Source organism: Histoplasma capsulatum (genome assembly GCF_000150115.1).
Source record: "Histoplasma capsulatum G186AR genomic scaffold supercont2.1, whole genome shotgun sequence".
NCBI lineage: Eukaryota > Fungi > Ascomycota > Eurotiomycetes > Onygenales > Ajellomycetaceae > Histoplasma > Histoplasma capsulatum.
In genome coordinates, this window is record NW_025544801.1 from 3694312 (window position 1) to 3718243 (window position 23932).

Consider the following 23932-nt stretch of genomic DNA (forward strand, 5'->3'; position numbering starts at 1 on the left):
TTGGTATAGCGCAACAATCCGAGTGATGTTCATCCTCATATTCCCAGGTTTTGTTATCATCATGTCTTTTAAAAAGTGGAGATTGAACGATAGAAACCACGGGCAATCAGAATGGATCTATATCAGTGTTATATTGAAGAGAAACATTGTCGTACGCGCGCATCGACCTAAACTAAAGATCCCGAATGCAGGAGATTGGGACAGCCATATATATCTATTGATGAGGCCTAAACGAAAAAGCAATTCTCCAGGTAACGTCAACAGCAATACATATCTCTGTATATGACAGCTTCGGTGAGTCGTGGGATAACTGGGCTAGGGAGCCTTTGGTGGATGGGTGTGGGGGAAAGGTGCCAAACGGAAACTAGAACTCCAAGGAATCTCCAAGCCTCAACATGAACTGCTAAAGGCAGCCTCGAAAGGGCTTCTGGGTATGCCAAATCAAACACCATCAGTAAAATAAATATTCATGAAAACATAAAACATCGTGCGCACACTATGATTCGCGAATCATTTTCGTCTGTTTCCTAGCGGTCCCGATATGGGTATTGTGGACTTTTGTCGCGAACTTGAGGCTAGTCAGGGTTTCATTTAGATGTTCCTGCCTTGGGCTGACCATGACGAACATCAAGGTTTTGGAGTTACCCCCCAGTGAAAATTGAAGCAGATATGTAAGCTTCGTGGCGATAATTAGCTCGATACGACCAGTAGAGTGAAACGGTTGGCTAACGTACCTTGCTGTTCCTGTACGGAATATGTCCACCTTCTTTTCCTTGCCCAAGGGCCCCGATTACATCGCCCAAGCAACTGAGGCTACGGTTTATGCTTTGAGTTTCCTTCAACCGCTCACCAGTGGCTTTGGAATGGCTCAGCCGCTCACTGCCAGCAAGATCAACTAAGTTAAGTGTACCCTCACTCTTTTCTCCCGTGAAGCGGTTTTCTCCAATTAATTTTAAGATGAAAACGGAATGTGATCGAGAAGATCGTTCGTTTGCTTTGGTTGCAGCAACTGAGCGATTCATGGCAGCACGTCGTAAAATCGACTCGACGCGTGCTGGAGAATCCAAGTTGACTGTTGTAATGTCCGTAATAGTTGTTTTGCATTTTTGCATGTCATGGCGAATCTCATGTTTTTTCTTGTCGAATTCTTCCGCTTTACCTAGTAGGTCGTTCAAATTTTCATTGTAAACCTCTACGAAGTTTCCTTGCATGGTATAATGCCATCCCTTTTCTTCAAGCGCACTTGCGGTATCATATATTTGGTGAACAGCGCAGGGGATCATACCATCTTCAGACGACATCGTGTGAGTTTTCCCGCTGCCAGTTTGGCCGTAGCAGAATATGCAAACGTTGTATCCATCCAAAGCACTTTGGACAAGTTGGCTAATCTCTTCAAAGACCTCGGTGTTTTGAGATGACGGGCCAAATACATGGTCAAAAGAATAAGCATAGGTTTTGGTTGTGATGCTCCCAAGACTGCTCTTCTCCTCTGGGCCAAGGACGGAAATTTCCTTGCAGTCAGCTTCTGAATCTGGGAATTCGATTCTTGCAGAATCCTCGACGGGTTCATTATTAAGTAAGGGACGAACGCGACAGAAAACCCGAATATTTCCCTTCAGTTCCTGTACTTGATTATGGAGCTTTCGTCGCAATGTCTCTTCTTTGCGCAGCTTGTCTTTTGTTGCTTGCGTTTCTGCTAGCGCATCTCGGAGTTGCTGATCAAGGCGGGCAAACGCATCAGACTGTTCTTTGTTACCAGACTCAAGAAATTCAATCCTTGCCTTCAGTGCGCTGACGGAAGACTCCAGAGTCATCGTGTTACTGGCATTCTTAACCATGTTGTGCTGGAGCTCCTTGTTGAGTGTGCGTTCACGATCTAAATCACTCATCAATTGATTCACCTCGGCCTGAATGTCCCTGAGATCGCGATCCCTGTTTTCCATTTCAATTTGAGAACGTTGTAAATCGATGGCAGTTTGAGTATTGATTTGGTTCAGTTCCTGTCGTAGTCCGTTCCGTTCATTCTCGATCTCATTGTCAAACCGACTACGTAACTCCCTCATTTCTTCCTTGTGTTTAGCCGCAAGCTCTTCAATTCGTTTGCTTGCTTCTTGACGCGATGCGTCTAAATCAATGCGGTGCTGTCTCTCTAAATCATCAATTGCAATCTCATGGTCACGCGAAACATCTTTAAGGTTGTTCTCAATCGTCAAGAGGCGAGATTTTGTAGTATCAAGGTCAACGCGGAGTGTAATATTATGCTCGGAAAGCTGCGAGTTCTTTTCCTCTACCTCCTGAACTACAGATATCGAATTATTGGGTTAGCAGAGATACAAGTCATGAACAACGGAGCGACTAGAATCATCATTTCGTACGTACGGCGAGATTTATACAGCTCTATTGCTTCCTTGAGTCCGGCACTTTGGTTCGTTGTGCCCTGAAAACGATTGAGAAGCAAATCACACATGGCGTTCATTTTTTCCATTTTAGCGTCCTGGTCCCATGCTTCTACTGAAGAACAACGAGTTAGGTATTGTTTCATTTTTGGAGGTGATTTCCGAGGAGATTTTTTCAAGGGTTGAGGAATGTTGGGTGAAGGGGTGACTGTGCTTTGGGGTATCTTGGTTGGAGATTTGGTTGCCCGAAAATCGGGCCTAGCCGTTTGCAGGGGCTTATTATCATTGGGTGATGGGGCAATAGGTGATGAACACGGATTCAGGGTTAGAGCGCTTATTGCGGTGCTCAATGAAACATCTCGTACAGGTTCACGTGGAGGATAAGAAATTGATCGTGCGGCAAATGAGCTAGACCAATCTGAAGTAAAATTCATTTGGTTGTCATAGCTTCCGTTTTTTCTTGAAATCGGTCCTGGGTTCAACTGGAATGAAAGTGTAGAGCGTGTCAAAAGAAATGGATCCATACCCTTTCGCTTTCCCAAAACGGAGTCTTGGGAATCGTCATCTCGAGTGCTCATTGAAGTTACCGGACGTGGCGAAGCGACTCTATGTGAATGGCTATATCCGAAGGAAGTCTGAGGTCGTCCGATGCTATGGGCCGATGGTCTCGTTCGCGAACTAGGGCCATGGGAAGAAGAGGTTTGGTTGTGTGGCGCATTTCGCGAAGCAGCGGATGCTGGGCGGGAGGAGGTTGAGGTCGAAAGAGCAGATAAGGGCCTGGAACTCATAGATTTCGAGGCAGAGTGGCTAAGATGGGTTTTCTTTCTAGTTTCCCCACCCCTTTCGACTAATGTTTTCCTCGTCTGCATGGCCGATTCTGTCACTAGTCGGTCGGCGGTTAGAAATGGTTCTATGCGACGGGAGTATGCTATCCATGTCCTTGCTGGAACCTACCGATTGATTCGACATGTTTTCGGCTGATAGTGCCTGGCGGGGGCATCATGGTACCGGCGGCATTGTTATTTGCGGACACGGTAATATCATGAAGGCTTCTGCCATTGGAGTTGGCTCTGTTTGGGCGAGGAATGCTCGAGGAGAACTGTAAGTGCGGTCAGCGGACTAGTCGCTGCATGCCATTGAGGGTAGCATGACTAAATATTCACATACCCGGTGAGTATTCTCATCGCTGTCCATGATGAATTAAATGTACACAATCACTGCACAAGAGGGAATTAAATGAGAGTTATGGATTCAACTGATCCATGAAATGAGGCGCAATTCAAATGCAATCCATGGAGCTGGGAGATTATACAGCGAAGGTAAAGTCGAGACAAGAAGGATTGAGTTGGAATACACCCCTTTGTCCCTAGAGGGGATATACTGCGGAAAGTGCGCACGAGTGTAGTTGCTGGAACATGCGGATGAGATACGAAGATAAAAGGTTGTTGGCATATAGCAAACAACTGCGGAGGTCCGTTGTCGGGCCAACTGGATAAATAAAACTAGACTGCGTTGGGCTTGCTGCAAACAGTGCAAATACTGCACTTACACACGTGATCGTAGCGCTTTTAGCTTGGAACTCCATACTGTGCCAGGACTGATATGATTACATTGAAGAGGGGTCAAAAGAATATGCAAAAATCCCCTGCAACTACCGACACAGAATCCTTGTCACCCGTCAATATTTCCCTGCCGTCTTGTCTGGCTAGCGACTCATTTGGGTTAATTAGAGCCGGCCAATTATTTAAGTGTCCGTGTTGGCTGCGCAACACATCTCACCCACAGTTCAACGGATACCATAACAATAACTCCCATTCCCAATCGCCCCTCCGCGCGGACTAGTTTTCCCATATCTTGAACATTTTCTCTCCTGAACCTGTCTGCTACCTAAATTCCAACTTTCAACTAGTTTCGTAATGGCGGGTCGTTTTGTTCGTTCATCAAAGTATCGTGCGTGGTTCTCTCGACCTCAACCCCCATGACGTCCTACTTCCAAGACTGACTGCGATGATGCTCCCGCAACAGGCCATATCTTCGGACGCTCAACAAGAAAGGTATGGCCGCCATTCCATGCTCTTTGAATGAACTGACCTAGCCTAACACGTTGAGTGAATTTGTAGGAACAATGTTATGACAATCTCCATATTTCCAAAAATGCCTGGGATACGAATTTGGTCAAGGTCCATTCTCCCGCCACCCACACCCGCCCCTGGATCTCACAAAAGCATCTGAGAAAATATAACGAGTCCTGCAATTGAAATTCGTTCTGATAATCCGGATAGGTCAATCCGAAATACATATCTGTCAACTGGGAAACTTCAGGAGGTGGCGCCTTCGCCGTACTCCCACTTCATGAAACAGGCAAAGCACCAGACCGATTCCCCCTCTTCCGTGGCCATACCGCCGTCGTACTAGATACAGACTGGTGGGTACATCTTTAGATGCTCTCTGACGGACGAAAGATGATAACAGTCATATTTGCTAGGAACCCTTTCAACGACTCTTTGATCGCATCTGGTTCAGATGATGGCAAGGTACAATGTCTCTCACGCCCATGCATCCCCCCTTCCCCGCCTACTTCAAACGACTATCATGTTATACCCGTCATACTAAGACTGAACACTCCGCCAAACTTCGACAGGTTTTCCTTTGGAGAGTGCCTGAAAATTTTACTCTGCACACAGACGCAGAGGAAATCGCAGATGTCGCCCCAGTTGGAAAATTAAGCGGACATCCAAGGTGTGTGGATTCCCTTGCTCTTAAGCATCCGTGAGCGTAACAATGACTTACCCGAATCCGTCACTAATCGGATGTTCCTTTTCTTTGCTTTTCATTTCTGGTAGGAAAGTTGGACACGTCCTTTTCAATCCCGCCGCTGAGAATGTGCTAGCCTCCTCATCCGGCGACTACACTGTGAAAATCTGGGACATCGAATCCGGATCATCAAAGCTCACGCTGAAGCATGCCGAAGTTATTCAATCATTATCATGGAGTGCAAACGGTTCTATGTTAGTTACTACTTCGCGGGATAAAAAACTTCGTTTCTGGGACGTGCGCCAGGAGAAACCTGCACACGAAACAGCTGGCCATTCCGGTGCAAAGAACAGTCGCGCTGTATGGATGGGTGAACACGACCGCGTCGCCACCACTGGATTTTCAAAGATGAGTGATCGCCAACTAGCCTTATGGGATATTCGCGCCCCCCGAGAACCCATTAATGGATTCAAGTCTCTTGACTCAATCTCGGGTGTTTGTATGCCATTTTGGGATGACGGAACCCAATGTTTATATTTGGCTGGGAAAGGGCGAGTAAATCAGAGTCCGCGACCCTACACTAATGCACTTTATTTAACTGACATTTCCATAGCGATGGTAATATTCGATACTTTGAATATGAGAATGACAAATTCGAATACCTGTCGGAATATAAATCAGCAGATCCACAGCGTGGTATCGCCTTTATGCCGAAGCGTGGGGTGAACATGCATGACAATGAGGTGGTTAGGGCTCTCAAAACTGTTAACGACACTTACATTGAACCCATCTCCTTCATTGTTCCTCGACGGGCTGAAATGTTTCAAGACGACATCTACCCACCCACTACCGGTCTCAAGCCAGCCATGTCAGCGGCCGAATGGTTTGATGGCAAGGAAGCCCTTCCCCCAAAGATTGATTTGGGCAGTTTATATGGCGGAGAGGGACTAAAGGAGGTTTCTCCACTAAGCCCTCCAAACGCGGCCCAGAAACACAGCTCACCTGTTCAGCAAAGTGAACTGACCCCGAAGGAGCCATATCCTAGCAAACCTGCTGCTGTTTCCGGAAGAGTTGACACTCCTCCCTCCGTAAAGGAACAAAGTTCCTCTATTGCGGCCATGGCCTCCAAATACGCAGATGGCGAAGAAACTGACCGTGATGTGGATGATGGTTCGAGTTTCGAGGAGGTTCAAAAACCAGCAAGTAGTCGCCCCCCTGCTATCACATTTTCTCCGCCGGAAACTAGTGAAGCAACTCCATCGAAAGTAGTGCCGAAAGTAGATTTACCCTCAACGGACTCTACAGCCGAGAAGGTATGTCACTTCTTGTCTTTAGTCTTTTTTCGCTTTTTTTGCTTTTTTTCTTTTTTCGTCTACCCCCCATTAAAAAAAAGTAAATCAGGGTTAATTGGTACACTGATAATTAACCCTTCGCCCTCATTAACAGTCTTCAACATCAACCCGTATCACGGATATTTCGGCTGGCGTACAGGATGTAGTCCAACGTGAGTTATCCTCGTTAAAGAGCTTGATTTCAGAACAAGGCCGAACAATTGCTGCGCAGACGCGACAGATCGAGTTCTTGACGAATGAAATTGAAGATCTCAAGGCGAGATTAACCTAATATTGGCTGTTTCTATCTACCAGGCGCCAAGCGCTCCGCTAACTAACTATATATCGTATTGGACATATATGCCCCATATTGTTCTGTGCGGGTTTTCACTGGCCAGCTCCTCGCGTCCAGACTTGTGCGCCTCTAGGGGAGTTGCCTTCGTTGTTTATAGTTGCGTAAACTCTGTTTTGCCCATGCCGGCACATTGTTCTCCTAGTTATTTTAGTTGATGTGCTGTTGGCGAGCGTTAGATTTGTACAGCCCCCTCCTCAATGTCCTCAATTTCGATCTACCCTAGCGTTGTATGACCTTCCAGCAGATAGCTGTCAGCTAAGTCGAGTTTCAAAATTCAGCGTGTTCTTACGACACTTTTCTCGCCGGGAATTTTTATTTGAAAATCGCTGTTTCACAGGTGACGATTCTACGCAAGATACCAAGCCAAGAAATTACGTTCTGATCCAATATCGTACATATTGGGAGCATATTGTCCCCCTCCGGTTGATCCATCGTAATCATATATATGCACCGCAGGCTTCGCAAGAAAGACAGACGCCACTAGACCAGATTCTACCCTACAATAAAATTGGGAGAACAAAGTAGAGAGTATTCATCCACGCCACGACTGCAACACGCCATCAATCTTCTCACGCATCCGAAGGGCTGCTTTAGGATTCCTCGCGGTTGAGAGAACAAGATGTTCATCCGACGTGTATGTACGGCTGACATACCCCCAAAGCGTAGACTGGGCCACATGTGTCGAACACTTCGCGACGGCGTCTGCATTCTTCTCCGAAACAAGTCGTTGCAACAGCGACTTATCCGCCGCTGGCATTTGGGGATACTCATGCTCCCACTTCTTCCATATCGTCCTATCAAGTAGGGCAGTGAGTTTCGCGAACTCTGCAGAAACTTGCGCTATAATTTCACAGGGGGCATAGATGCCTAGCTCAGGGCCGAGATCGTTAGGCTGTCGTGGGGATGCCTGGTAATGTAGAGGCGTAAGTATTTGAATCCAGGAAATAAAATGGAGATGGAACTTAATAAATAATCCAGCAACGGAGGGGAGGGATGGCAGCTTACATGCTGAACGAATACAGTCCTACTGTCGTTGGATGCACGTATCAATCTGCGGCATTGACGAAGCATAAATTTATTTTTAAGGGGTACAAAGGCATAGCCGGGAAGCTGCAGGTCTTCATTGATGAGGATCTGTATACTGAAATCAGATCAGGTACTCAAATGGCATGTAGCGCATGTGTTGGGAGAAACCGATTCAGAAGCTATGCACACGTACCGTCTCCCCAAGGCTATTTACCTTGGGAGTAATGATCTGTTTCGCATTTGATGAGCAGTTCCTCGCAATTATCGGAAGGGCGCGAAGGTCCCGAAATGATGATCGTATGCTGCTATACCATGAGACTTGAATCCTGACACGCCACGATAGGAGAAATGAGAGGCCCATTCCGCTTGCAATGGCATGACACCAGAGGAGAGATCTCGGCCTAATGGCGCAAGTCTTTAAATGCGCCAATGATGATTTACGGTTTTCACTTCCACATCAACGAGTAGAAACTCGAAGATATAAATAGTCACAAATATATGTATATATAAAATCATCACGTGACAAGAAAATATCCGTTATGGTAAAGATTACGGCCTTGGGTGTCAAATATCATTATCTATCCATTAACTTAGGTATATCTCATGTTTATTGGGTGTAAAGGCTGGAGAAACACAACAACTATTGAAGACCCGTACGGTGTGGCAGGAATGAATGGGATTAATTCGTCCCTACCAGTGGTGATCGAGCTCTTTTGCCCCAGTGGTTTAACAGAAAAATCAGAAATTAAAAACAAAAATTGCAAGATATGAATTTACTGAAAGATCTATCAAAATATCAGGTATCCCGTATCTATTCACTCCTCGAATGGAGCCCTTTTATCTTGCTGCCAGGGCACGCCAATAAGTTCGACAATCCGTAGATAAGAAGATCGTATTCCAGAAACCAGGGGACAAGAGTACATATACAGCACATGAAGTCGCGGCAGCAAGTCCTCCACCAACGCCGATAAATTTGTATAGATTCACATAGCCCTATACCCCCATCGGAAAAGATGACCTGTCTAGAGAATGAGTTGTAACAAAGAGAAAGGTAAAATATGGAGGGGAACGTATTCCAGCCGGTAACTCCAGAGCCTATCCCATCATGCCTTTTAAGCCCATCGTGCTGCTTCTCGTTCAAGCTCGACTCGTGTCGCTCTGGCTTGGTCGCTTTCCTCATCCTCATATTTGTAACTGAGGTGTCTCCCGCCTAATGTCCTCCCCTGACGGCTCTCACGGTGTCGGCTATTTCTACCGTGGCGATCCGCATTCATCGCATCTCGCCGTTGTTGTTCTTTTAGGAGACGTTCTTTATCTCGTGCCTCGCGCTCTAGGGTATGTGGATCTTTCACTTGGACTCGCGGTTCCCGATGTTCTGCAGATTTCTTCTCGCGATCCATAGCACTAATTTCTTCTGGCTCACAACGCTTAACGCGACGGGAGTGTCGGCGATAATGATCTGGATCTTCTGGGGATTCAGACCGATCACGACGAGACCGCTTGCGGTCGCGTTCGTGGTCCCTGTCACGATCCTTCTCTCGTTCGCGATTTGGACCCCGTCCACGAGCTCTCTCCTTATCTTTATCCTTAATCTTATTTCTGTCTCTGTCTCTCTCCCTATCCCTATCCCTGTCCCGGTCCCTGTCCCGGTTCCGGTCCCGATGTCGGCTGGATTTATCTCCGGTCGTAGATCCATTGGCTCTCTCTTTGGTGGAGCGATGTTCACTGCCTGGGACTACAAGATCGCGTTTTTCACCTAACGAAGATAGTTTTACACTGGTATCAAAAACGCTGACTTCGCTAGTGTTCCGGTCATATTCACGATGTTTGGGGCTCGAACTTCGACTGCGGTGACGGAGTGAACGATGGGATGAAGAAGGTTTATGTTCGTTCTTTCGCTCCATACCACGCCTACTTCGATGTTCCACTCGCTTTCGACGATCTGATGAAACCGACCGAGATCGCGAATCCTTATTAGCCCGACGACTGGACCCCTGGTCATCGTTTTCTCGCCGGGATTTTCGTCTCTGCTTTCGATTCTCTTCCCTGCCTTGGTCGCTGCCGGAGACGCTGGGCGAAGGGGATTGATGCCGATGCCGGCGGTGGTGACGGGGCGGGTGACGAGACGGAGATCTTGAGATGGACATATATCGAGATGCGGGTTGTTCCAGTGGTGGAGACGGCGAGCGACTGGAAGTCGAATGTTAGAATTTACTTTATATTCAAGGGCAAGTGGTAGCAAGCGGATGGAAAAAATTAATTCATTACCTTTTTACTTCCTTATCCCGCTTTAGGGTAGGGCTGCTTGCAGTCTGACGACCAGAGAACCCTCTGCCGTTGCGGATGGTGACATTTGCCAACCCTTCCCTCATAGCTCTTGGAGCAGCTGGTGCTCCAACAACACCCATCCCCCGAGGTTCTGTCGACGTTGTGTTGTTATGAGAAGTAGGCAATAACGTTGGGGACGGGTGTACCCTTTCATTCGAATGGATGAGTGCATTATTTCGGTTTCCCTCTGACACATTTATATACACTCCGCTTGTCTGGCCACTACCTGGATCTGAGTTGTCATTAGTCCCTCGTTGTGTTACAGCACCTACCTGCACGGTTGTCCCGGATTCGGTGGCTCGATTGACAGGAAGTTCATTATATGTAGGCGCATTAGAATCGTGAGGCTCCACAGCAGCCAAGACTGATTCGTTGGTTGCCGCATTCTTGGGCGAGACTGCCGCGTGCTCGTCCGTTGCTTGGTTCTGCTTAAGTTCATCCTCCCCACCTGGACATAAGTCATCATTAAACTTTTTAACATGATCCAAGTCTGGGGTAATTGCGGGAGATACAAGATCCAGTTGGTGGAGGGAATGCGAGGTCATATGGGGTTGGAAGGAGGAAGCTTGGTTAGTAGATAATGGGTAACTACCATGCGCTGCAGACATAAAACCGCCCCGTCCACGGCCATTAGAGAGAAATCCGCGGCCTCTGCCACGGCCACGGCCGTAACTAAGACCAAATTGGCTGTGGAAGTCATTGTTAGGATATTGCTGTTGCTGATGCATGTGAGGATAATTTGCGTAATTCTGGGACATATTATATCCACGATATCCACCAGGACTAGGGCCAAATTCAGCAACCATGCGGTTGGCAAATGGATTTGCATTGAATTTATCTGGACCTCCATTCCACACATTGCTCTGACCATCCCATGCGCCATACATTCCCTGCCCTGCGTTGAAATTCATTCCAGTATTCATGCCATCATTCATGCCATTGATATTGACCCCATATCCGCCAAACATACCATGACTCGACGCCATCGGATCCAGTCCCATCCCAGCCATCCCAGGAGGTCCTAAAAACAGTGTTAGCGACTAGTGGAAATTGAAAACGAAAGTAAAGTGAAGCGTACCAATGCCATTTTGGAATGGCATCACCCCGTTTAGTTGAACACCGCCGGGCAACGTTTGCATTATTTGGCCATAATTCGACGACCCTTGCCAACTGGTCTGAGATAAACCTCCCATCCCATTCATACCATATCCCTGTCCATTGACATAAGCATCCGAACCTCGCGAGAGAGTTGAAACTCCGAGCAGTTGTCCCGAAGTGAGGTCGCCTGTGCCGTTACTGGAGTCAGCGTCTGGTTGCCAAGGGGCTGATGCCCCCGGCGGGACAAGGTTTGCATTGTCATTAAACAGGCTTTTAGCGGTCCCGAGGGTGGAATTTCCAGGCTTTAGTAAGGTATTATTAGCGAGGCTGTAATTCACGTTCCCTGAGAAGGAGATATCCCTGACTAACCACTGCTTCAACTTGTATATCCCTACTGTTGTTGATAGCGTCATCCGGGGTTGCGGTTGGCAATGTCGAGGTGCTGATGTTATCCATTGCTTCCATGGTGGCAGCAGAATGGTTTGGGTTATTTGCATCGTCGGCAACGGAAGCGCCATTGGGTTCTGAAGCATCACCCACGTGGTCTAAGGCCGTAGAGGGGGGAGGGAAGGAGTTTGAGTTCACATGGTCAACAGGTTCGTTGGGTTCGGGTTCAGTAACAGGAAGAGGAGCTGGCGGACGATCTTTCTCTCTTTTCTTTTCTTCGGTTCGCAAAAATGCCCTTAGAGTTGTTCTCAGGGCTTTATTTGGTTTGCATAGGTCGGAAGAGAGAGGCGTATGTGCGCAGACTGGACAACATTCCGGGAGGGAGCCTTGGCCTATGTAAAGTAAATCAGGCACGAGAGAAAAATACATGATTCCAGAGTTAGGGGATATTTACAGTTCTCGCATATAGCCTGATCGCAGCACGGAAGACGGAAGGCATTTATCGCAAGTTTATTGCAAATAGCACAGCGCAGTTTGAAAGGGATTTCATCTTGAGCAAGAGAACTGAAGGGAATGTTAGTACTCAGTTTGATTCATACAACAGTGGAGCGCAATTCAATGCCACCTACTTTGCAATTTCCATAAGGCCCGACGCCAGATCGAGAGTCGCCATGTTCAGAGTTATGAGACAATAGGTCTACAGCCGAGCAACGAATAGGGAGTGGGCTGGTTGAGGATCAAGATGGAGAGCTGAGGGGAACCAGACACGTGCTGGGAACCATTCTGAAGCCAAACGGACAAGGCGCGCAACAAAGGCAGCACCTGGGGTCAGGGGAATCGGGGCAACCGACCGTGATTCTAAGGTTGCTGTTGGGGAGCTGGCTGTTGGAGCTTCAATCGGTGATCAAGTTGGTCGTTTATCGCAAGCCCTTGAGAAAATTCCTGAATCGGACTCGGATTAAATAGCGGTCCGGCGCCTATTTTTCCTTGCTCTGCGTGACTGCACAGATACAACGACGTACATGTACTTGGACTGATAACGAGCAGTTTATCTCTCCCTAGTTTATCGGCTTGAGAGAGTGCCTCATCTAATGTAGTAAATTAACCCCCAATTTGTACTCGATATTAATGTACTGGGTTAGTTGCTATAGTTCTCAGAAACAATGCTCTATGTTTGCTTATATTTTCTGCATATGTTTGTATGGCTGTATTTCTGTATTCATTTCTTACTGGCTCAAAGCTAAAACAAAACAAGAAGGAGTACTAGATGAGGGGTGACACCGCCGCGACCACGAAAAGAGTTAAATAAAAAGGCCAGGGCCGCCCTCACTCTCAGAGCAGAAACAGCAAAATACATTCCACTCGAGACCACCACTGGTTGTGAAAATAAGCTTTGCTCTTTGACAGCTATTGCGACGCATCTTACACCTGGTTATCTATATCCGTCACGTGTCCGTTTTAGATGGGTGGTGATAATAATAAACTTCATATCTGTTCATCCCGCTTCACCACCAAGCAGCGCACCCTGTTGTTGGCCCCGGACGGGCAGGTTTGTACCTGCAGTCGATACCGAGCAAGACTGGACTATTACCTTGGTTCCTATATCCACCTCTTCACCTCTACTCTATCTGGTAGGCGAGTGCGACTAAGCCCTCATCCTGCTATCTCAAAAAGCTTGCTCGGCCCACTCACAATACCGCAACATAATATAACTGCTAGGTAAGGTGTTTCTCAAATGCTATCCCCATTATTTCTCTCTCTCTTTCTGCGTCCCGTCATTCCTGTCTTCTGAGCCCTCTCCACTTCTGGACCGCACACCGCGCTCGAGAATGCAATCGACTGTCTGGAAAACTTCTCCATCCGTGGAGTCAGACCACGTTTTCATCACACAACATGGACACATACTGATGACTTTATATCCAACCGTGCTGACATCTCTGGCCCCAGCGATGACAGACCAAGATAACTCGTACAGACCCCGATCCCCAGACTTTTCTGGCTTTCCCGGGTCCCTCCAGCTTCCCCCAAGTCCCTACGGACAGACCCCTTACCCCCTTAACAGTCCTCTGGCCCACAGAGCCTCGTACGACGCGTCGCCTTTCTTCAACCCACAGGCGCCCCAGCCCCAGCCGCAATTCCAACGGGCAGCCCAACAATACATCCCCCAACCCCTCGATACAAACTACTCCCCGCATATCATGCCCCCGCAAACTAGATCGCGGGCCGCTGCGGAGCAACAACCCATGGACTGGCATGCATTGCCTGAGTCCCCACCAGCACCAGAGAACCATTCAAACAATACGAGGAGGACCGCGCCTTCACAGTCTTCTGGAGGAATCGAGGTCAGAACGAAGTTTCCAGTCGCGAGGATCAAGCGTATTATGCAGGCCGACGAAGATGTTGGCAAAGTTGCCCAAGTCACTCCAATTGCCGTTTGTATGTGTCCTATCCAGCCTCTCTTCTGCCTCCTCGCTCCCTCCCTCGTGTTGACACAGCCGACGTTAATTTTTAAATTATAGCCAAAGCGCTCGAGTTATTCATGATTTCCCTCGTCACGAAAGCAGCGAAAGAAGCGAGGCACCGATCTTCCAAGCGAGTGACCGCAGCCCATCTCAAAGAAGCCATTAGCAAGGACGAGGTTCTTGATTTTCTTGCGGACATTATTTCCAAAGTCCCTGATCACAGTTCTGGCGGAAAGAAGGATGATGATGGGAGTGATCAAAATGACGGACGCAGGAAAAAAGCCGGGGGACGTCGAAAGAAAGAAGACCAGGATGATTTCTAGCATGACATTAATTGTTCTTAACTCTACCCCTGCTACTATGTACTCTCCGTATTCTTCCTTTGTCTCCACTCGAATCTTTTCCTTTCCTGTGCCTTTGGTGTAAGCATTATTAGGGAAACGGGGTGTTCATTGGGTTTAGGGTATTTTTCTCTTTGGTTAGCTGGAGCCATAAGTTGTGATCCTGTTTTTGTGGTTTGTAACAGAGTACGCGTCACTTTATGTGTCCAGGTATCTGGTGATTAGCATCCTCCTTGGGGAATGAGCCATGGGAGTATATTATTAGTTTGTTTTGTATGTTTTCCCTATCAATTTTTTTTTTCTTTTTTTTTTTTAATAAAATTTTTATTGTTACTTTATTTCCCCCTGCATGGTCTGGTCGGAAGATGAGGAGAGCAATGCATCCCCATGATAATTAAGTATAAGAGACAACTTCTCCCAAATCATTGTAGAAAAAGAACGGAAAAAGATATGAGGAGGATAGTGCTGAGATGGTTATACTAAAAGTGCATGAAAATGAAATACTTATATCCACAGCACAACATCAGGCGATGATGTAGATAATATACAGGCTATTAAAAATCTAGATATACTGAATACGGAGAATAGACAAACATAAAAACCCTTTTAAATATGATAGAACTGTTTACTACTGGCTATTGATGCCAATACTTCTAGATCTGCTTTTTGTACAGAGTATTGACTAATGTAGAAAGATTCAGTGAATCTCAATATTCAGTTTAGTGAATGGTTATGTTTCGTGTTGATTTGTTTTCTTTTACACATAGTAAAAATATCTCCGTTCATTATATATTTTTTGAAGTATTGAAAGAACTTTTGGTTATTGTCTATGGGGGATCCTATCAAAAGCTTTGATTATTGTAACCAGCATTAAATATTTCCATTCCATGTCTTAACAAGAGTTACAGCAGGGTTCTTGGGGGGTTAGTGCCTGTGACACCTGAATAAACCACTACAGCTTAACTAAAGAATGGCCTAAATCTCAAGGTGCTGGGGAATGAAGATTCTTGAGAATGGGAGCAATATTATAGCTTAAATTCCTAACACATATTAAAACTTTTGAAAGGATTTGCTGTATCTAAAAGTTACAAGTATTTACACAATTTATTCCTTCTTTTCACTTCATTGCATGTTGCACTGTAGCAGCCTCTACTTTACAAAAGCATTTCTGCCCAGTGCTCTCATTGATCACAGTAGTTAAAGAATGGAAATTCTATTTCAAATCAGTTAGGCTTTAGTCATTAATTGTCCCTGAGAAGTATTACTTCTAGCTTTAGATCTACAGTGATTTTGAGTGGTGTATGAAAACTATTAGAAAATATTCTGTTCTCTGTTTACAATCTTTTGAACTCATTCATCTTGGCATCCCTAAGTATTATTTTCATATTAACTCAATGTTATTGGCTTTTTGAGTTATTGATGATGACAGTGAAAGAATTGAGCTCCTTTGTCCCAGGAACTAGCCTGGAAGAATTGAGCGAGCGCTAGTCATTACTCACATCATTCATTGTTGGTTTTAGCTGAATCTGATCAACATCCAGTGTCACCCAGCGCCCAATTGTATGCCCACGATTTCCAGCCGTACGATGACTGTTATCCCAAGCCCGCGGTTTATCGGTATAACAAGTGAGTCACTGTGACTCATAGACCATGAAGCAGTGTTATTCATTCCAGACAGCTAGATCTAGGAATATATTCTCACTGAGATTCCTTCGAATGAACCATCATCAGCACAATGCTGGAGTGAGAATCTAGCTGGAAGTGTAACAATGGTTCAGGTTTCAGAGGTCCTCAAGGTGCTGTATGTCATAGCTACGGCAACTATACTCCTCTTCACCATTGCGTCCTTCGTTTTCAATTATGGCCAAAAATCGTCTCCCAGGTTGCCGGGCTCGGGAGAAACCGCTCTGCGGTTAGTTGGGAAGTCGGTTGTCGCTATATCTTACATCGTCGAAATAGCTCTTATTTCTCTCCATCGCGATGAAATCACGGCAGATCGATTGGTTGCCGGTGTATTCTATGGATTAGCATGGTTTGCGCACTTGCGAAAGACTTTCCTCTTTCCCGGGACCCTTGGTCTTACTTCAATCACACTCGGGTTTGCTATTCCCATCCTGGTACTGAATGCAGTGTATCATGGGGCGGCTGCCGAATACGCGGCATTATTGACTATCGCTTCCATTCGACTACTCATTGTTGCAAGTTTTCTCGTCGACTACATCGCCAGCCGTGAGAAGACATTTGGACCGGAGGACACCGTGCCACTTATTAATGAGGAGAACGGCGAACCTACAACAAGCCAAGCTTCCTACGGCACCGAGTCCGTGTTATCTCGATCTGCCAGTGGAGAAGGTTATTTTTCTAGTGAGGGCGATGGCGGCTGCGATTCAGATGGAGACGATAGTGATGAAGATAGTGGTCGCAGGGACTCTCGGATAGGCCAGCTTCGCAAGAGGGGGAATTGGACAACCTACCTCAACAAGTTCAAGGTTTTTCTCCCGTGTTTGATCCCCAAAAGGGATTTAAAGGTCCAGGCTTGCCTTTTAACATGCGTGTTTTGCCTGATTGCCAACCGTTTGCTGAACATCTTAGTTCCCCGCCAGCTTGGAATCGTAACCGACAAGCTTCTCTCACGGCAGTTGCCGTATGCTGATCTATCTATCTACCTGATTCTGAGCCTGTTGCATGACGACTCTGGTGTCGGCCTTATTGAAGCGCTCTCAAAAATCCCAGTGGAGCAATTCTCGTACCGGCAGCTCACAAGCACCGCCTTCAACCACGTCATGAGTTTGGCAATGGAGTTCCACTCCGGCAGAGATTCTGCGGAAATTATGAAGGCTATCGAGCAAGGGGACGCGCTGACCAGGGTCCTTGAGACAGCTATTTTAGAGATTCTTCCCACTATTGTCGACATGTTTATTGCCTTTGTCTTCCTGTATCTTAAATTTAACCCCTCCGTTGCTATTTGCATGCTCTTCTCCTCACTCATGTTTCTTTCACTTGAAGTGATAACATCCGGCTGGAACATTGACAACCGTCGGCGGATGACCAAAGCACAGAGGCAGGAGGCTCGGGTCATGCACCAGGCTGTTCAAGGTTGGCAAACCGTGTCGTTGTTCAGCATGTTTGACCACGAGAAGTTTAAGTTCGGTTGTGCTGTGGACAGGCATCTCGTAGCAAAGAAAGACTGGTCAACGCGAGATGCCTATATTAAGGCGCTGACAGAGGCGATGATGCCGATCACATTTTTCCTCCTTGCGTGTCTTGTCGCCCATGAAGTCTACGAGGGACGTGCCTCCCCAGGAGACCTTGTCTTTTTGATTCAGTACTGGGAGTACCTGGTTTGGCCCATCAAATTTCTCTCTCACGAATACCGATATCTCATGTCGGACCTCGTCGATGCGGAGCGGTTGCTCGACTTGCTCACGACCAAATCCACCGTTGCAGACAGGGATGGAGCTCCCGACCTTGGCACAGTTGAGGGCGCAGTAGAGTTTGAACACGTGAACTTTACATACGATTCCAAGAGAACTGCGATCAGGGATGTAAGTATCTCCGCTGCACCTGGAGAGACGATTGCGTTAGTTGGCGCTACTGGGTCGGGAAAATCATCGCTCATGAAGCTTCTGCTCCGGTTTTACGATGTTACTTCTGGCCACATCAAGGTCGACGGCCATGACATCCGTGATGTGACTCAAAGATCGCTGCGAGACGTCATCGGAGTGGTTCCCCAGAACCCCCTTTTATTCAATACAACAATCATGGAAAACCTCCGATATGCTAAACTTTCTGCTTCTGATGAAGAGATTTACAATGCTTGCCGAGCAGCAGCTATCCATGACAATATTCTCACGTTCCCGGAGGGCTATAACACTCAGGTCGGAGAGCTGGGTGTTAAGCTGTCAGGAGGTGAATTGCAGCGGTTGGCAATCGCAAGAGTCTTCTTGAAAGATCCGCCAATACTAATCTTAGACGAGGCAACTAGCGCTGTTGACTCCGAGACTGAATCAGAAATTCAGGGTGCGTTGAAAAAGTTGAGCAAGAAGAGAACCACTTTTATCATTGCCCACCGTTTGTCCACCATTGTCATGGCGAACGAGATACTTGTGTTGCAAGAGGGCAAGGTCATTGAGAGAGGGACTCATACTGGACTACTGGAAAGGGGAGAGAGATACCACACCCTGTGGCAACATCAATTCATTTATTCGAAGGAGTAGATGCCTATTGTCTAGCTTCGAATTCCAAGTTGTTGATAAATTGAAAATAGAGTAGAAATGGAACATTCTTCAGCTATCTCCAAATAAATTGGCTGCAATCTTAACTTTCCTGACACACTCCTTCTCCATCGCAGCTATCAACCATGAAGTGCCCCAAGTGCAACCACAATAACCCGACCTACAAGCACAATTGCGGGGGGTGCGTTGCTGAGCTGCCCAAAGCTATGAAAGGGTCCTAAATCTAAGAACCAGGCTCAAAGGAAAAGGCCTGGCTTGAGCCTCCGGTATGCTTCCTTTTCTTTACTCAATAGCCTAAGCTCATCGGCTTCAAGGACGTATCCCCGATGAGAGCTAATCTTCATATGCTCGTTCAAAGGTATCGAACACGAGGGAATTGTATTCATTGGGCCCTTTGTGTCACTTGTTTATCTGTGTTCTGTGTTCACATGATATTTCTCCATATCAACTTGCTTTTTGTCACTCGTTTATACATGTCTCTCTGGCTTTATTATGGTATATAAAACATATCACTGTTGCTTCAGCATTTTCCAGCCACCTTAAAACTTTGCTGTCCCATTGAAAAATCATGATACGAATTCACCGTTGCCAAGAAATCTCTCACATAAAGTATGGGATTTCTGCTTAGGGATAGTTGCATGCAAGACTTGATCATAGAGAAAAGTGCTTGAGATACCGATAAGAAATCCTGTCGATCTTTTAAGAGAGATAGGTTAAACACCTCTCTAAGAGTTCTCACTCCTTGTCTCCTCAATGAACTTCATTGCTCTTTCGCTTTCTGGATCCCTGCAGAGATAATAATAATCCAGCCAAAATTCACGCGCGATGCTGTGATCGGGCATATACTTTCGTAACAAAGACTTCCACTCCTTGTCCTCCATACTATCAGGGACTGATGTACAAACATACTCCCACCATACTGGAAAGTAGCCAGACATCTCCCAATCAATTATGCCAGTAACAGTGCCGTTCTCAACCATGATATTGACATTAGTGAGGTCACCATGCGTAAAGGTATAAGGCGTAGCGGATGGCATGCAATGTCGAAGTCGTATTCGCGCAGCCTCGGGTATGGTTTCTTTCAACCCACGCTCCATATCAGCCCAGAGTTCGTCATCCGATGCTAGAGGACCGTGAGGAAGCTCGGAGTCTTTGTCTCTGAACAGGAAATTGGAATAAACAGGACGGCCATCAAGCGCTTGGATATTATCGGACTGAAGCTTGCGAAGTTCTAGCAGATACTCGGCTGTCTGCCTAGCTATCATTTCTTTTTCGTCTGTGGAAAGCCTTGGCCAGACGTTGCTGAGGGGCTCGCCAGGAATACGCTTCATTAAGATAAGGGTGTGTTCGCCTTCGTTCCAAGATTCGACAACGGTAGGAACAGGAATGGATGTCTTTTCCTGCACAAACTGAATATTTGGTACTTCAATGGTCGGAAGACTAGAACCTCGATCTTTAAGAATTAAATTTGAGCCCAATGACCAGACGCCTCGATCGCCTGCTTCGTAGAATAGTTTGACATGGCTTTTGTAGTTACAATGCTTTTGGCGTTCAGTAGTCCAGCTACACGTTGCGCAAGGGCCTGAGGACGTCATATTGAGTGAATGAATAATAACAATTTGTTCAATGTATTGTTCGAAGATTGTTATGTGATCATGTTCGACGGAGAAATCCAAGGGTAATTGTGGTTCTTGTGTGTGCTTCGTAAGAATATGGGCCTTGGTGTGCTTATGATGTTGAATACTGATTTCTGAGCTTCCTATTTAAAAGCTTGTTGGCCAGAATAACAACACAATCAAGGTTATCCTCCAATAGGTCAACATACATACCTTGAAACGAACCTTGTGGAGCTTGGTGAGTGTGCATTAGTAATTGGGGTTAAAGTCTGAGTGGTTGAATAGTCGGGCCGACATTTAAAAGCCATCTAAGTTAGTGCTAGCTGGTTATCTGACTCCGTACAAAAGTGCCTTGGATGAGGCACCGCCTGATATTCTTGCAGAAGAACATGCTCTCGATTCTGAAACCATGGACTTTGTAGGTTCCTGATCATGAACTCTCACGCCTTACTGAAATCCTTAGCATCTCACATGCCTACTAACTAATTCGCGTGTTCAACAGTGGTCTCGCCTGATTGGGGGTTCTGGTCTCTCGTCATCAAAGGGCCTTCGGGGCAACTCTGCTGCTGAGCGTCTAGCAACATTTACATCTGCATGCAATACTCTAGATGTAAGACGATACCTATCCCTTTCACCGGCCGCTTCCAAAGTAGAATCTACGTTATATAAATATTTTTTCTGAGGACGGAAATTCCATAGAGGATTTGAGGGCTGAAGGCACTGACACTGGGGCGTATATAACCCTTTTATTAGCAAATTTGGCGGACAGGTCCGAATGATTCCGGCGACGCTTCCATTCCTCAGGTCCGAAGCTGCCTTGATCGTCTTAATTCAGTCCTTAATGACGAATCTCGCGGCCCTGCACCCCATCCGTGTCATGCCTTCGCTGCCACGTCGCAAGTATATTTAACTGTCACAAAACTCGCATTGTTCTCGTGTGATCCTGGAGCCATCTCAAAATCTGCCGTCCTCTTCAATACATTAATTGATGCTGAAGTTGATGGCGTCGTTGATAGTCGGACATTCGCCAGGGCGCTAGTCGACCTGGTTTGCAAAGCGGGCACTGCTGGCGAGGAAGGGGAAGGGAGGCTTGTGGAGCTGCTCTTCGGAGTTGCAAACAATATTAGATTACGCCCTGATATTCTTCCTGCTTGGTTTTATCCGAAAGGCCACGGTAATCGGAAACCCGAACTAGTGGAGGCCGGAAAGGAGTTTGCTGGTGCAACGCGCAAAGACGATTTCCCGCTCTTCTATCTCTTAATCGACTATGTTCACCATGAAGGCAGATCGGGTGATTTCGCCCGTACCGGCCTGCTCTATATCATTGAGACAGCATCGCGATCAAAAGAACTTGAGCGATGGCTAATTGAAAGTGACCTTGCGACATTAATGGCTACGGGTCTCGGAGCGCTTTATAGCCAATTGAATAGGTCCGTATCCATATCTTGCTAATTACATCACCGAATACTTTCTTATACCATAATCAATAGAAAGCTTACTTTCTCGAATACTGGCAAGAATATGCCCCTTATTGTCGCGTTGTCTGACTACGTACCAGCGGAAACGGCAGCTCGGCCCAAACTTGGGGCACATATGGATGCATTTCTTTCTTACTTGTTTTTCTGGCAGGATACTATTGATCATTGTAAATCTGCGGAAGTGAACGACACACTGCTAGATCATTTTCAGGTCTTGTTTCTTCAACAACTCCTGTATGCTTGACCCTGGGACAGAGCTATCGGCCATTTGTCGTCAGCTGATAGTGATATAGTTATCCGTCTCTTTTGGAGTCATCGGACGTAGACGGCGGCTCTACTTCCGCTGTTATAACCTACCTTTGCCGCATCTTGGAATCCATCGACCAGCCAGATCTAGTCCACCGAATTTTGCATTTCCTACTGGCCTCATCCACGGGGGGTGAACCTGCTATCAAGATTACCAAGAGCAAGTTGCGAATGTCTCTCAGCCGCCGCAAGTCTATTGATCTCCTGGCTTCGTTCGCGGAAGCTGCAGCAAAACCATCACCAGAACTTTTTAACTTGGTTGACCTCTTGTTGATAAGTATTAGATCCAACAACCCTTCGACAGTGGTGGCTACCCTCCAGCTTATGACTGTGATTTTTCAACGGCACCATATTTTTTCAAGCTCTCTGATCAAAACAGTTCAGAACCCCGAAACCGTGTGCATCATGCCCATTGGCACGCTTCATGCAGAATTACAGCACCTAATTGGCTTAGCAAAATCAGTTCTCGAAGATCCCTATTTAGATCAATCATATCAAAATTATCTTCTTGACGCGACTGCGCTGTTGGACTTACGTAACCAGATCATAGATCCAGCCGGAGGCCAAGCTATTGATGCCAACCTGAAACCCTCGTTGCTTCTGCAGTCTAATGATGATATATTACGGGGAATGGTTTCTAGGATGGAGTGCTTTTTCACTAATAGTGTCGTCATGAATCTAGCCCTGACGGAGGCTATTACAGGATTGGCATCTTCGAATTACATATCCTTGGATGGGTGGCTCCTTGTTGATTCTCAGAATTACAACTATGACACCACAAATCGGAATTTCGCTGGTTCAAACGAAAATCATGCAGGCAAAACCAACCTATCCCAAAACCGCCCATCTTTTCCTCCGCCATTGGTATCTCACGCAATACAAAAGCTAGTACACAGAGTCGAACAATGGCGATTAGAAATATCTGATTTTGACATCCTGGTCGCGGCCCACAGACATTTACTTCATTCCAGCGATGGGAACGGCCCTGACGACGCTTTTGAGTTTAAAACTTTCGAATCCTACTTGAGACCATCAACTGGGCGGCAGGGACAAGACCCGGCTAAGATTGGTCACCACTATGATTCGTCATGGGATCGCGGAACGTCACTTGCTGAGCGAACAGATTCTTTGTCGTCGTGCTCTTTTGCAAATTCCGGTTCGAGATCAGTTTTTAATTCCTCTTCCCGTGAAACCTCTCAAATTCGAATGCCTTCTGGGCTAGACCTAACAACTCGCTCGTCGATAGCATCGGAAGATCTTCGAAAACGACTTGCGACCCTTATCAAGATAGATTTATCAGACGTTTCCTCTAGCTATGGAACTTCCGAAACCGACAGGTCTATTTCCTTGCCCGATCATCCAGGTGATAGCTCAGGATCGGAGTCCGCGATGTCTCCATCTGATACCGTTACGCTTGGACACGTCCTTACCAACACTATCATCCTGTATGAGTTTATTCTGGAGTTGGCTGCTCTTATCCAAGTTAGAGCATCCCTGTTCCATGAAGTCAAGTTCTAATCCGAGCGTTAGCTCCTGACTTGTCCATTATTGGATCTCGCGACCAGTGGTTAAGTCATCGCACCGGGGAACTGAATCAATTATGTCCCGCGCTTGAGCGGTCTGATAGGTATTGTGCATCGGGTACAAGTTAGGGATCGATTACCATCCGTACTTGTTTCTTAAACTCACAGGTTGTCCACAGATAGTAGCTCAAAATCTGTTTATCGTGATGCGTGGTTGGCCACCTTTTCCGGATGAGCAGCTGTTTTATTCCTTGGCTGCCGACACGTTGTGAATGGACATGTTTTATGGCCTAATT

At 46.5% G+C, this 23932-nt stretch overlaps 8 protein-coding genes across 8 annotated transcripts; 4 read left to right on the top strand and 4 right to left on the bottom strand.

The window, feature by feature from the left end:
• Positions 1 to 107: 107 nt before the first annotated feature.
• On the bottom strand, positions 108 to 3590 carry HCBG_01202 (kinesin motor domain-containing protein; the record flags this gene model as incomplete). Its single annotated transcript, XM_045428252.1, has 6 exons — positions 108 to 676; positions 735 to 2299; positions 2380 to 2511; positions 2923 to 3279; positions 3351 to 3495; positions 3564 to 3590. 6 exons carry the CDS (start codon positions 3588 to 3590, stop codon positions 497 to 499), a joined length of 2406 nt encoding a protein of 801 aa, XP_045292227.1.
• A 432-nt stretch (positions 3591 to 4022) lies between these two features.
• HCBG_01203 (coronin-like protein crn1) lies at positions 4023 to 6773 on the top strand (the record flags this gene model as incomplete). The annotated part of the gene is made up of 9 exons (XM_045428253.1): positions 4023 to 4346; positions 4422 to 4450; positions 4517 to 4576; positions 4679 to 4821; positions 4882 to 4930; positions 5038 to 5135; positions 5240 to 5623; positions 5764 to 6463; positions 6597 to 6773. The coding sequence occupies 9 exons, from the start codon at positions 4313 to 4315 to the stop codon at positions 6771 to 6773; spliced, it is 1674 nt and encodes a 557-aa protein (XP_045292228.1).
• On the bottom strand, positions 6658 to 8288 carry HCBG_01204 (uncharacterized protein; the record flags this gene model as incomplete). Its single annotated transcript, XM_045428254.1, has 3 exons — positions 6658 to 7743; positions 7842 to 7970; positions 8056 to 8288. The coding sequence occupies 3 exons, from the start codon at positions 8221 to 8223 to the stop codon at positions 7369 to 7371; spliced, it is 672 nt and encodes a 223-aa protein (XP_045292229.1).
• Positions 8289 to 8974: 686 nt separating this feature from the next.
• On the bottom strand, positions 8975 to 12566 carry HCBG_01205 (uncharacterized protein; the record flags this gene model as incomplete). The annotated part of the gene is made up of 6 exons (XM_045428255.1): positions 8975 to 10052; positions 10131 to 11211; positions 11269 to 11590; positions 11658 to 12067; positions 12130 to 12239; positions 12305 to 12566. The coding sequence occupies 6 exons, from the start codon at positions 12346 to 12348 to the stop codon at positions 8975 to 8977; spliced, it is 3045 nt and encodes a 1014-aa protein (XP_045292230.1).
• A 1058-nt stretch (positions 12567 to 13624) lies between these two features.
• Positions 13625 to 14808, top strand: HCBG_01206 (DNA polymerase epsilon subunit Dpb3; the record flags this gene model as incomplete). The annotated part of the gene is made up of 2 exons (XM_045428256.1): positions 13625 to 14111; positions 14195 to 14808. 2 exons carry the CDS (start codon positions 13625 to 13627, stop codon positions 14458 to 14460), a joined length of 753 nt encoding a protein of 250 aa, XP_045292231.1.
• A 1439-nt stretch (positions 14809 to 16247) lies between these two features.
• Positions 16248 to 18695, top strand: HCBG_01207 (abc transporter; the record flags this gene model as incomplete). Its single annotated transcript, XM_045428257.1, has 1 exon — positions 16248 to 18695. One exon carries the CDS (start codon positions 16248 to 16250, stop codon positions 18693 to 18695), a length of 2448 nt encoding a protein of 815 aa, XP_045292232.1.
• Positions 18696 to 19079: 384 nt separating this feature from the next.
• On the bottom strand, positions 19080 to 20308 carry HCBG_01208 (uncharacterized protein; the record flags this gene model as incomplete). The annotated part of the gene is made up of 1 exon (XM_045428258.1): positions 19080 to 20308. The coding sequence occupies one exon, from the start codon at positions 20306 to 20308 to the stop codon at positions 19439 to 19441; it is 870 nt and encodes a 289-aa protein (XP_045292233.1).
• Positions 20309 to 20680: 372 nt separating this feature from the next.
• On the top strand, positions 20681 to 23631 carry HCBG_01209 (uncharacterized protein; the record flags this gene model as incomplete). Its single annotated transcript, XM_045428259.1, has 5 exons — positions 20681 to 20747; positions 20832 to 20939; positions 21083 to 21759; positions 21820 to 22041; positions 22101 to 23631. 5 exons carry the CDS (start codon positions 20739 to 20741, stop codon positions 23629 to 23631), a joined length of 2547 nt encoding a protein of 848 aa, XP_045292234.1.
• Positions 23632 to 23932: the final 301 nt, after the last annotated feature.